The 12,772-nt window shown below is 32.2% G+C and overlaps 1 protein-coding gene across 2 annotated transcripts in view; it reads left to right on the forward strand.

Moving 5' to 3' along the window:
- Positions 1–12,772, forward strand: part of Hbs1l (HBS1 like translational GTPase) — an 85,773-nt gene that overhangs the window by 16,473 nt on the left and 56,528 nt on the right. The window contains exon 5 of one of the 2 annotated variants that reach the window (XM_027938447.3): positions 1,380–3,544. The exons of the other annotated variant lie outside the window; for it this stretch is intronic. Within the exon in view, the coding sequence (XP_027794248.2) occupies positions 1,380–2,839 (1,460 nt within the window). The 3' untranslated portion in view covers positions 2,840–3,544. Of the gene's footprint in view, positions 1–1,379; positions 3,545–12,772 lie in introns of those variants that run through there. 2 annotated transcript variants of the gene reach the window in all.

Here is a 12,772-nt window from a genome sequence, read left to right on the forward strand (position 1 = left end):
CTCTGTTACAGCCTGTTTTTTGTTTGTTTGGTACCAGGGATTGAACCCAGCGGTGGGTAACCACTGGTCCACACATCCAGCCCATTTTTTTGTTTTTTATTTTGAGGCAGGATCTTGCCCAGGGCCTCTCTAAATTGCCGACTTTGAACTTTTGATCCTCCTGCCTCAGCCTCCTAAGTTGCTGAGATTATAGGCTTATGCCACCATGATGGCTCCCCCCCACCCCTTAATTCACTACTTGTTTGCATAACAGAGCATCTAAGAAATAAAATCAGATAAGCCTTTTTTTTCTTCTTGGGTTTAAGAGAACTTTTTAATTTTCTTTAAATCTAGTGAGATAGAAAATAAAAATTAATACCTAGCCATTTAATGTTTAAAAAACCCTTGATGCTTATAGCATGTTATAGCATATATAATTTCATTTTATTTAAATATTAAATACTATAACCACTAGAGCTATACTACTGTTCCATTTCATGCCAAGATTTTTAATTTTAAATTTGTAGGATTTGAGTTTAAATTGGAATTTAATGGATATAAGAAGGGAACTGAGGTACCATTATATTAATCAATATGATATCTGCTAGGTGATTTACTAACTGATTTGATATTTCTTATAATCTGTGGGCTAGAATTTTACTACAACATAGTGGCGTGTAATCTGTTACCATGAAATAAGAAGTGTTTTTTGTGGGGAAGGGATGTGGATATATACTTTTAGCTGACCAGTGTGGGAATGAATCAGTAATACATTATCTGTATTTATAGTGTAGCCCAGATCACAGTAGATATTATAGGGAATTACTTGTTTGCCTGTTTTATGTGTATGTTTGGTGTGTGTGTTGCTGGGATGAAACTCAGGGCCTTATTCATGCTAGGCAACTGCTGTACCAGGGAGCTATGTTTTTAGCTGTGTGTGTGTTTTAATTAATTAACTAATTAATTATATTTTTAAGATTTTTTAAAATTGATTTTTAATTTTTTTTAAAATTTAAGCTGTGTTGTTTTTAATGCATTAAAATACCACTATTTAAAAAAGTTTTGACTTTGAGACAATTATAACTATTTAGTTATGGTAAAACCTCACTTTATTAAATTTATGACAATTGGAACATTGACTTGGTACTTACATTTGTAAATACCATGAACTAAGTATGAAGGTTACTTTAGATTATTAAAAGCAGGTAATATTCTTTATTATTTTTTTAGTGTGTTCACTTACTGTTAAATAATGATCAACTATTGCTTTATTCATGTTATAATCAAAAGAAACATTTAGTAATTAAATGCCTCATTTCATATTTCCTTTTGGTTGCTGTGGCTGTCTTCTGCATATGTCAACCTATTCATCTGAAAATTAATGGCTCTTGTAAGGTAAGGAGTCTTATTTTCTTCTTCTGAAGTTTCAACTGATAATGTTCAAAGTTCTTATTCTCAGTCACAAAATCATTTGGATTGCAGTAACAAACCCTTTGATTCAGTAGCAAAACATGGATCACATAATTCTTTGGTTGTACCAAATCACTATTTACTTCATAGGAAAAAGAAACTTGACAGACCTAACAGTGAAAAGAAGCTAGAATCATGTAAGTTAACAAAAGAGGTTTCATTAGCTGACCTAATTCATGATATGCCAAGAGATTCTTATCAATGTCAGCCAGAAGGCAGATCATCATCCTCAAATGATTTGAAAAGGCTGCTTTCAGAGAATCTAGATGCTGATTTGTTAAGACCTCATGCATCTGAATGTGTTTCCAAAGATGATTTTGCTTTCAAAGGAATACCAGACTTAAAGACCTTAATGATAGAGAGCACAACAGATAATAATTCTTTATTTATTCAAAACAGTTCATTATCTGATTTCCAAAACATTCCAGTACAAAACAGCGTGGGAAGTTTAAATAATCCTTTGCACTTAAGTAGCTCATTGGAAAATACGACTGGTGATAATCTAAATCCTAGTAAAAAGACTGAAGTTGGAAATGTTTCTTTAGTTGAACAGAGTGCCAAGAATTGCATTTTAAAAAATGACAGTTTACAGTTTTCCCAATGTAAAAGTCCATCCCTAGCTGAAATGTTTCAGGAACACAAAGAAAACCATCCAAGCCAGTGCTTTACTTTATCTAATCTTTGTAACCAGTCATCTGCCAGTTTTACAGATCTAAGTTTGGGATCCTTTCCCCTGTCACAGCTAGCAAATCACTGTCAGTCTTCTTCTGGAATATCAGAATTAACAGGATCTCTGTCATCTTTGGCATTTCGTAAAGCTTCTCCCACAAGAGACCTTGAGAATTTATCACTTTCTGATTTGATTGCAGAAACAATTGAGGTAGACAGTTCTCAGATTAAGAAAAATTCTTTTGAGCTCAGTTTATCCGAAACGAGGTCTCCTGGAATAGATTCAAATATTGATCTTAGTGTCCTGATAAAAGCTCCAGATTTTGTTTCAAAGCCTATAGTTGATCAATCAATTGCTCCAACACCAGGAACTGAAGTTCTTAGTTCAAAATTAGGGAAGAATTCCAATTCTGCTAAAGATAATAAGAAAAACAATAAAGGCTCTCTGACTAGGAAACCACCTTTTTCTCTCTCTTGGACCAAGGCCCTTGCTGCTAGACCTTCAGCTTTTGCTTCAACACTGTGTCTTCGTTATCCACTGAAAAGATGCAAGCGGCGCACCCTTGACCTCTATAAGACTTTTCTTTATAGTAGACAAGTTCAAGATGTAAAGGACAAAGAAATAAGCCCTCTTGTAGCAATAACACCATTTGACTTCAAATCAGCATCTCCTGATGACATTGTAAAAGCTAATCAAAAGAAAGCATTTACTAGAGAATAGTAGCAAAAGGAAAACTTGGGTTACTGCTGTAGAACTTTTTATTTGAAATTAATTTAATGTCTTTGTAGGATCAACTTATATTATGGGATTCAAATTGTGACTTTTATTAAAATTATCTTATGTCAGTTGATAACAACTTAAGTTGATATGTATTTTTGCACTGAAAAATTTTTTTTACTCTATCTTCTTGTAGTGATAACTGGCTTTATTTGAGTTGATAACGAGTATATGTTTACAAAATGGATATGGAAACTTGATATTGTGAAATTGAGCCTCAGATATTTTTATTTGGTGTTCAACTTTATAAGTTTTTATGATGAGATATTTTCTTCTATAAACTATTTTTGTGCTTTTTTCTTAAACAAAAATGCCACCATTTGGTATTATTACAGTGTGAAGATTATTATGATATATGGCATAGAGTAGCTGAGACATAATTACAATTTCAAATATTATTGGTATCATTCCCAGTTTCATTATTTTACTGAATGTGAATATTAGAAACATTTCTATTAGAAAATCTTAAAATTCCTGACTTTTGAGAGTACTATAGATGCAGTTGAAATACATTTTCGATGATAATAAAATGAAAATCTTTTAAGGGACCATGTAAATATTGAAGATGAATTAATGCATAAATTATTTTTATACATTTTCAAGACCATTTGTTCTAATGTATACTTTAAAATAAATACATAGAAAGTGTTTTCAAGAATGGTTGCATGTTCTTTGAATAGATGGTTTTACCAGATCTCCTAAACTTTTGCTTTGTAATAAAAAATGAAACATGGAGTTACTGACACTTGTATACACTGCAGTGAAAGTTTCATAATGGCAGATCAAATAAGAGCTCTTTTAGTTAGAAAAATAAGTTTGCAATTCATCCCTTACCAGCAGTCGTCCTCAACTAGTAGTCAGAATCAACGGGGGAATTTTTTTTGAAACAGATATTGTGGTTTCCCTCTAGACCTACTGAATCAATCTTTGAGGGATGGCACTTGGGAATGTATGTTTCCAAGATGATTCCCCAGGTGATTCTGAATGTCTGCTTATATTCAAGAACCATACCTTAGAGAAATAAATCAGTAGAATGGAATCACTAATGACAAAATGTCTGAGCTACTTAACATCAGGAATACCAAGGAGAATAGCTTATTTAGGAATTATGGTCTTTTGTATAAAATGATGAAGATATTTTTAGTGTTTCTTGAAAAACATTTCAGTAATATCTCAATGTTTTAATATTAAACCCCCACTCCCCAGTACTGGGAATTGAACATCCTTAGCATTTTTATTTTGTATTTTGAATCAGGGTCTCTAGTTGCTGAGACTTTGAAATTGTGATCCTCCTGCCTTAACCTTCCTGATTGCAGGGATTATTGGCATGTACCACTGCATCTAGCTAAAATGTTATTTCTTTTTTCCTTTCTTTTTTTGGATATTAGGGATTTAACTCAGGGGCACTCGACCACAGAGCCACATCCCCAGCCCTATTTTATATTTTATTTAGAGACAAGGTCTCATTGAGTTGCTTAGTGCCTTGCCATTGCTGAGGCTGGCTTTGAACTCAACGATCATCCTGTCTTGGCCTCCTGAGTTGTTGGGATTACAGGCATGTGTCACCGTGCCTGGCAAAATATTATTTCTTAATGAAAACAAAATAGCTGTCCTTTTTCCAGTAAAGAAAGATGCTCCTCTGGCGACTATTTGACAGCGCATCTGATAACATTTTATATTCTTGTTTATTTTCAGAATGACTTTCCAGTATTTTTGGTGGGAAAAGTTAAGATGGCATTATGTTTTTATTGTTCTTCACAAAATGCTTTTTGATGTCTTGTAATGTCTTCAGGTTTTTTTTTTTTTTTTTTTAAAGTGATACTGAGGCTTGAATCTAGGGCCTTCACACATGGCAAGGAAGCTGTACACCAGCTACATCTTCAGCCTCAAGTTTTATTTTTAATTTCTTATTTCAGTGTACCTAATGCAGATGCTTAGGATGTCATAAAAATCACAAGCTGTCTAGACACAGTGGTGCATCACTGTAATCCCAGCTACTTGGGAGGCTGAGGTAGGAGGATCACAGGCAGGTGCTCAATGGCAAAGCACCTTGAGTTGAGTTAGGTACAAAATATGTTTTAAGATCAGTTTTAAATTTGTGTTACCCTCAACTGCTGGGTTCATTTTTCCAGTTTTGAACCTTGATTAAACAATTTAGTAACTTTGAACTATTAGCGTACAACTCTAATTTAGATTTATGTATAGGAAGTCTCTAGAAGTGAATATATTCTGAAGTTGTAACTGATGATAATTCCTAATAGATTAAATCCTCCACAAGTGCTTCACTTTGCCCATGAATTTGCAAATATTTTTAAACCCACACTGAAGTTGAATAGTGGTACTGTTTTACTGTCTTCATAACAAACTAACATTCAAATGGAAGTATAGTACTTTAGGTCATGGAGCAGAACCCTTTTGTTGGCTAATTAATTGAACTACTGCTTATAAGATTATTTTTGGGGGGTGGGAAAAATTCTATATTATGGAGTGATAAGGGAAGGCAAAAGAGTATTTTAAATAAGTCTTCAATCTTCCTATTTTGCTTGTCTTGGCTACTGGTCTATCAGGCATGTACCTGACAAGCATTTGCCATGTAGACCAAGGGAATGTCACAGTCTGAGATTCAAAGGGTAGAACTAAGAAGACTCCTTGGTAAAAAGACAGGTGGTAGCTCCATCATGGAGCTGTGACAATGACTGTTTGCTTTAAGTGCATATTCTGCATCAGCTGCTCTTCACTGACTGACTGCTGTCTTGGTAGCTCAGGTATGCTGAATGTTTTAGGTTTACTTTATTTTCCAGTTCAGATACCAACTTTGAGGTATAAAACTTTTTTATTTGTATTATAAAGTGCATTAATATTTTAGGAATAGAAATAATTCTAATAAAAAATTATTCATTTTGCTCTTCATTTTTTTGTTCTTTAAAAGATCTAATGTTGTTCATGAATGTTTTGTCCTTTTGCTTTCTAAAGTCTTTAGTTGACTCTTTGATTGTAGTTCTTCTTACAATTAGTTGCCAAGAACTGGAGTTTCATTTCAATTCAGAACATTAATTTCTCTTTATTTTACCCTTTCTATCTTGTTGACATTCTTACCTATTTTCTTCCCTTTAGCTTTGAATTTTCCTTTCTTAAGCTTTTTTTCTACCTTTTTCTTCTCATAGAAATAGTAGTATTTGCAGTGTTTTATATTTAAATTTTAGCACTCAGTGAAAGGTCATGAAACTAATTGTCATACCAAGGATAAAACTAACAAGATGCTTTTCTTTGAATGTAAAAGGAAACACTTAAGATAAACACAGTTAAGAGAAAAATAATGAATTCTTATATGATTATTTACTTTTAAACTGACCTTAAGTAAATATTGAGATTATTATATATTGAGAATATATATAATAATCTCAATATTTTTTATCAGCAAGCTTTATGTTTCATGTACTCAAAAGTATATATTTGGTTATAAAATCAATTTTATGGTATCTTAGAAATTGTTTTCTATTATCTAAATAATGGAATGTATATAAACAATGTTGACTAGACAGGGAGGGATTAATATGAATTTTTACACTAGTTTTCTTCTATCTATATACATATATTTACTATTTAAGGCTCAATTTATGTAGAATTTTAATTTTAAGATTGTAAAGGATTTGTCACATTTTAAGCATATATATACAGTTTTAGAAGAGCTACATTGAAAGAAAAATAATGAATTGAAAGAAACTATAATCTGAGGTTTTCTTAAATCAAATGTGAAAGCATAACAATTTATCTTTTAGAATTTTCTATATAAATTTGATTTCAGAATGATATTTTGATACTTTATGCAGAAGGTATTGCTTTATGTTTCTGTAAAACAAATTTTTTTAAAAATTCATTGGATTGTGAGGAATTTCTTCTAAGATATGTGTTTATAATTTTGCTTTCCATGGGGTAAATTGTTTCATGCGTGTGTGTGTGTCTGTGTATAAAATATATATGTATGTGCTTGGAAATATTGTTAATTACTGTATAGGTTATGGCAAATATTGATCATGTTATTGCAGAAGTGATAGTGGAAGGTAAAAGAAATGATAAAGAGTATATTTCTGATGTTGTCATGCCTGATTTGCATTGCATGACTTAAAGAGACCATTTTAGATGCAGGAGATATACCATTATTAACAGATTCTTATTCTGAATGGGAGGTTGAGTATTGACATGTAAACACAAATTACATTTAGCATGGTGTGGCTTATTATACTCATCAAAGCAGACATCAATTTAGCACGGTGTTGCTTATTATACTCATCAAAGCAGACATCTGTATTAGTCAGCTTTTTTGCTGCTGTGACTAAAGGACCTAACCAGAACAACTGTAAGGAGGAAAAGTTTGTTTGAGGGCTCATGGTTTCAGAGGTCTTATTCTATAGAATGAAGGCTGCTGGTTCCATTCCTCCAGGCTGGAGGTGGGGCTGAACATCATGGCCGAGTGTGTAGCAGAGAGAGGCAGCTCACATCATCAGGAAGCAGAGAGAGAGCCTCCACTCATGACATACAAAATATATTCCCCGTAGTTATGCCCCCAATGAACCAATCCTCCAGCCACACTCACCTCCCTCTAGCTACCACTCACTTAATCCCATCAGGGATTAATTCACTGATTGGTTAAGGCTATAACCCGATCATTTCTCCTCCAAACCTTGCATTGTCTCACATGTGAGCTTTTGGGGCACGCCATATCTAAACCATACATCTTTGTCTTCCTCATCCAAACTGCCATCTCTTCCTTTTTTTCCTATCTTTGTTATAAGTGACACTATCATCTGAGTAGTTGCCCAAACCAAAAGTAGAGCATTATTCTCAATTTCTCTTACTTTGCCTACTACTCAAAATCAATTACCATTCTTTTTATTTCTGTCTTAGAAAGAAGTAAATATTTGTGTGTGCACATATATATGCCTAAGTGTTGATTCTTGTTATTTGGGGTAGTCACTGCATCTGCAGAATTAAGAAATACAACACTGCTCCTCTAGGAAATACAGGGTTAGGTTCCTGTGAGCTTCTGATCACATTTCTGTGAATCACTCACTATATAACCTTGTTTTCTATGTGTATCTATTTAAATACACTTTATATATTATTACATATCACTGGTTCATTAACTTGGAAATCCTGGTGTATAGCACATAATTTCGGCCTAATCTAACACATTCTTTATGCATAAGGCACATTATAGCCTTCTTGTACCTAGACACACTAGACTGCACTTAAGCACTACACTTGCAAACCATTTGAAATAGCAAAATTACCAACAACAAAAAAACTCCACAAAAGTAGAAAAACATAGTAATAAATAGACCATAGAAAGTATACTTGTTTACTTTATGAGAGCTAAAACAAAAAGACATAATGTTATCTGTTTTTTCACTTGAGAACTTGCATGTTGGTGACTCAAATTCTTCATTGCTCTGCACATGTATGCAAGTGACTGCCAAAATGTTATAAATAGTAATTTGGGGGTTTCAAATACATTCTAGTGAGTAGGAAAATTCACAAATTTAGAATCTCTGAGAATGAGAATGCAGAATTGCTGAAATACCTAGCTGGTTTTATAATTTTTCAGTTTATTTTCTTTTAAAATACTTACAAATAAAATGGTACAGTTCAAGTAACTTTTCTAAAAGTAGATTTAATTTTCTGTTTCCCTGTCCAAATCCTTTTATTTCTGGAACCCTTTTGTTAGCTGGTTTCTTTCTGTGTACACTGCCCCCCGCCCCTCTGGCCCCTGTACCCAAACCTACCCTAGCCCACCTTCCTGATGTTCCCTTGCTTCTACAGTGTTTCCCTTCTCCCTCTCTCATACCCCTGGCTCCTTTTATCATCACCCTGTGTGGAATTGTAACCCCACCCTCATACATTTACTCTGTTTCTCTTGTAACCCTGTTTAATTGTTCCTCACACCATTTATATCATCTGATGTATGTGTGTGTGTGTGTGTGTGTGTGTATTTTGCATAAATTCTTATACACAGTATTCTTCTAGGAACTTTACTTATATATTATACATATGTGAGTGAACATCTGCACTTTTACACAAGCAGGAAACTGTAACACATTTGTACCACTTAAAGCATTTTGCAAATCTTTCTATACCAGCATTTATAGATCAGTCTCATTTGTTTTAAAAAGTTGTATAGAATTCTGATATGGTTGTAACATCATTTTTATAAACAGAGTTGATGAACATTTTAAGTGTTTCCATTTGCTATCACTAATGATACCAAAATGAACATTGTACATTTCTAGAAATTGAATTTCTAAGATTCTCACAGATGGGGTAGGTATTATTACTTTGGGTATTATGCTAAACTGATAATTGTGTTCTTGTTAAGCCACTGGGTAATTATTTTTTGGGTAATCCACAATTTTTCTCTCCTTTTTAAGCCAAGGGTTTGTCTGAATTTTAAAATTTCCAGTTTGTTTTGGGAGTTTTGTTGTTTTTGTTATGATTACTAGTTTCATTATATTGTTAGCAGAAATGCCATCCATATTCTACTTTTTGAAGTTTGGTGAGATTTCTGTGTCTTGTGTGTGTGCATGTGCTCATGCTTATGTGTCCCCATTGTAATTTTAAATGCCTTTATTGGCACTTGTCAACATTACTATTCTATTTTCAGAATAAAATATTTCTGTTATTACTTTTTAAAAAAACTTGAGATAGAGTTTGGTATTATTTAAAATGTTTCCTTGATTGGCTATTGGCTGAGAGAGATGAACTAAAATATAACATCCTTGCATTTTTATTTCATCTTATTTGCTACAGATTTTACCATGTAAATTTCAATCATATATGAAATGATAACTGATCTTTCTGTGGGTTTGTTGTTTCATTCATATCAAGTCCCCCTTTTGCTAGTTTTATGCTTTTTGCCTTACATTGTTTCTTTAATATCACGATTATCATTTTTTGTCAGTTTTATTTGTTCATTTTTCTGCTTTCATTGTTCTAAGTCACTTTGGTTTGGTTGTGTCTCCTAAACTTACATATACTTGGTGTTGTCAGAGACTTTTTGTTTTAATAATGAGTTTTTTTTTTTTTACCATTTATGGGATTAATATAATAGACATAATACTGCCATTTTTAAGAAAGTTGTGGTCTTCTACATTTACATATTTTGATATGTGACTTGTGTTTGTTTTGATCATCACATGTACTCTGGCAGTTTGGACATTTTATAGTTTATAATGTAATAACATACTTGAACTTTTATTTAAGAATCTGCCAATTTTAAGTAATGTATATTGATGTCTCATTATGAAAAACAAAGAAACTCATATATATATATATATATATATATATATATATATATATATATATATATATATATATTTTCCCCCTATTTTACAATTTTCATTAATATTCTAAGTTCTTAGGTAAGGTTTTCATGTTTTATAATATTTATTTAAAATGAGTCCCAGTTTTAAAAATTGAGCTTATCAGAGTTAGACTTTCTCTTAACTTATTCTCCGTTAATTACCTGAGTTTTCTAGTTATATTATTGTTAGGATGTATAATATTTTCATTTTATTCTGTACTTAAAATTTTTTTTAGTTTTAAAATGTAGTTATTTTTAAATTAATTGATTTTTCTCAATTAGACCTCTGTTTGTTTGACTTGGTTCAATCCTCACCCTTTTCTCCCTTAAAATGTACATATGTAAGATATTTTCTAAGTTACTAAGTATTTGAAAGTGATTTTGTGGCCTATATTTGTAAGACATATTGATGAATAATAGAGTTCCCTCTCTTTCCTGCAGGGCACTACAGTTGTTGCTCCACTGTTTTCTAATATTGTCTCCTATGAACTAGCCCAATTCTGCTGCCCAGGGTATGGCAGTATGGCAGTTTCTCTGCCTCTATTGCTCTGAGCTCTCCTTAGGCTTACTTAGTTTTCTAGTCTTTCTTCTCTTGTTTGTATTCTTTTCTTTCATCCTTTGTGTCTTTCTTTTAAGCTTCTCTCTCAGAGATAGTTTCCTTGCTGTAGTTGATATAATAGAATTTAAAAACAAAATTTTCTCATTGACATATAGTGTATTCTTTATCTGCTTTTATTTTCCTTTCATTATTTGTCCTTAGAATATCTTTTTATAGTTTCTGTGTCCTGTCCAGTTTCCCTATTTCTCAGTTTGAAAGGGAAGGAGTTCTTTTTTGACATCATTGTGTGAAGAAGAATAATGTAGGGAAGAGTGTAGTGATTGAGCTTAGTCTAACTTGCTGCACACTCTGTCCTTGGGTCCTGTTTCAGCAGTTTTATCAACATTCCATTTTCTCTCTTTGAAGCAAAATTGAACCTCTAAAAGTCTAACAGTGAAATTTTCTTCTGTTTTTTTTTTTTTTTTTTTTTTATAGTTTCCTTTTGGTTGGTATAGATGACTTTCATGATTTTTCTTCAGCCTTTACACATTTTCAGATCTTCATTTTTTCATGATGGCTCTTTTGTTGAGTCCTGAGAGGAATGCCTCCAACTGTGGAGAACTGTGCCATCTGGACAAAATCTGCAGTCATATGTAACTCTGCCTCTCAGGGTATCAAATGTATCAAATATTTGTCTAGTGTATGCTCTTCATAATTTTTGCTTTTGTATTAGGACTTTTCTACTTTCATTTTGGAAGAAAAATAGGATAGAAATAACTTTGCTATGATTTTTTATCTGGATTTTTCCCCCCAAGAGTATTTTCCAACTGACACTAGAGGCTTGTGAATAATTTTTTTCTATGCATGTGATTTGGCGACACTTGTTCCAAAGGTTTAGTAACTTAGGTGTAATGATGCCATGATCCATATCAATCTTGTACCATTAAACAATCTAGAAGGACATTTAGTTCTCAATAAGAGAATTTTAAAATATTTTTGTCTTTTAAGAATTTTGGAATATGAATTTTTTAGTAGTTAAAAGGTTAGCCTTTTGTAGTAATAACTTAGAACTATCTGATTATTAATGTGTCTTCTTAATTCAGGCAACATTTTATTTCATTTTGTTAACATTGATTAAAGTCACCAGTAGCAAATACATAAGAATGAATTGCTAAAAGAACATGTATTTGAGGAGTAAAATCATGGGATAACCTTTTAGCCTTTTTTTTTTTTTCCTGATATTATTTTTCTTGTCACCTTAAACCTACCAAGGGAGGAGAAAACATTCCTCAGACTATAAAATGGAGTAACACATATTCTTAATTATTTTTCCATAGAAAAATCAGGAAATGAAAATACATATAGCATTATTATTGTAAAGAAAAATCATTGAAAATTAAAATTTTATAATTAGACTTCTAACTGGAAAATCAATAGGATAGTTATAGTGTTATTGTGTGAAGTGAGATTTCTCTCTTATGATTGCTCATTCTTTTTTTTTAATATTTATTTTAAATTGTAGTTTGATACAATATCTTTAATTAATTTGTTTATTTTTATGTGGTGCTGAGGATCGAACCCAGGGCCTCTCCCGTGGTAGGTGAGCTCTCCACCACGGAGCCACAATCCCAGCCCCTGATTGCTCATTCTTAACTGTGGGTTTATTTTGATTCTTTTAGAAAGTAGTTGATGTTAAGAACAAGGAACATGGAGGAAAAAATGGTTCTATAAATGTAAAAATAATTGTGTAATTTAAATTTAATATTTTTATAGTTCTCAAAATTTTTATTGCCTCAGAAAAATAAGTAGTTGATAAATGTTTATATGAGTTAGATTATTAAGAGAATTGGTTTTTAGAAATGATGCCAGCTTTGCAGAAGTACACATCAGTATTGTGCTTTATAATAGAGCTACTATTTTTGATAAAGTTTACTTTAATAAAACTGGTTGGAAATATATTATGCATTATTTTCCTTTACCT

The sequence above is a fragment of the Marmota flaviventris genome, chromosome 6, assembly GCF_047511675.1.
Source record: "Marmota flaviventris isolate mMarFla1 chromosome 6, mMarFla1.hap1, whole genome shotgun sequence".
Classification (NCBI taxonomy): Eukaryota; Metazoa; Chordata; class Mammalia; order Rodentia; family Sciuridae; genus Marmota; species Marmota flaviventris.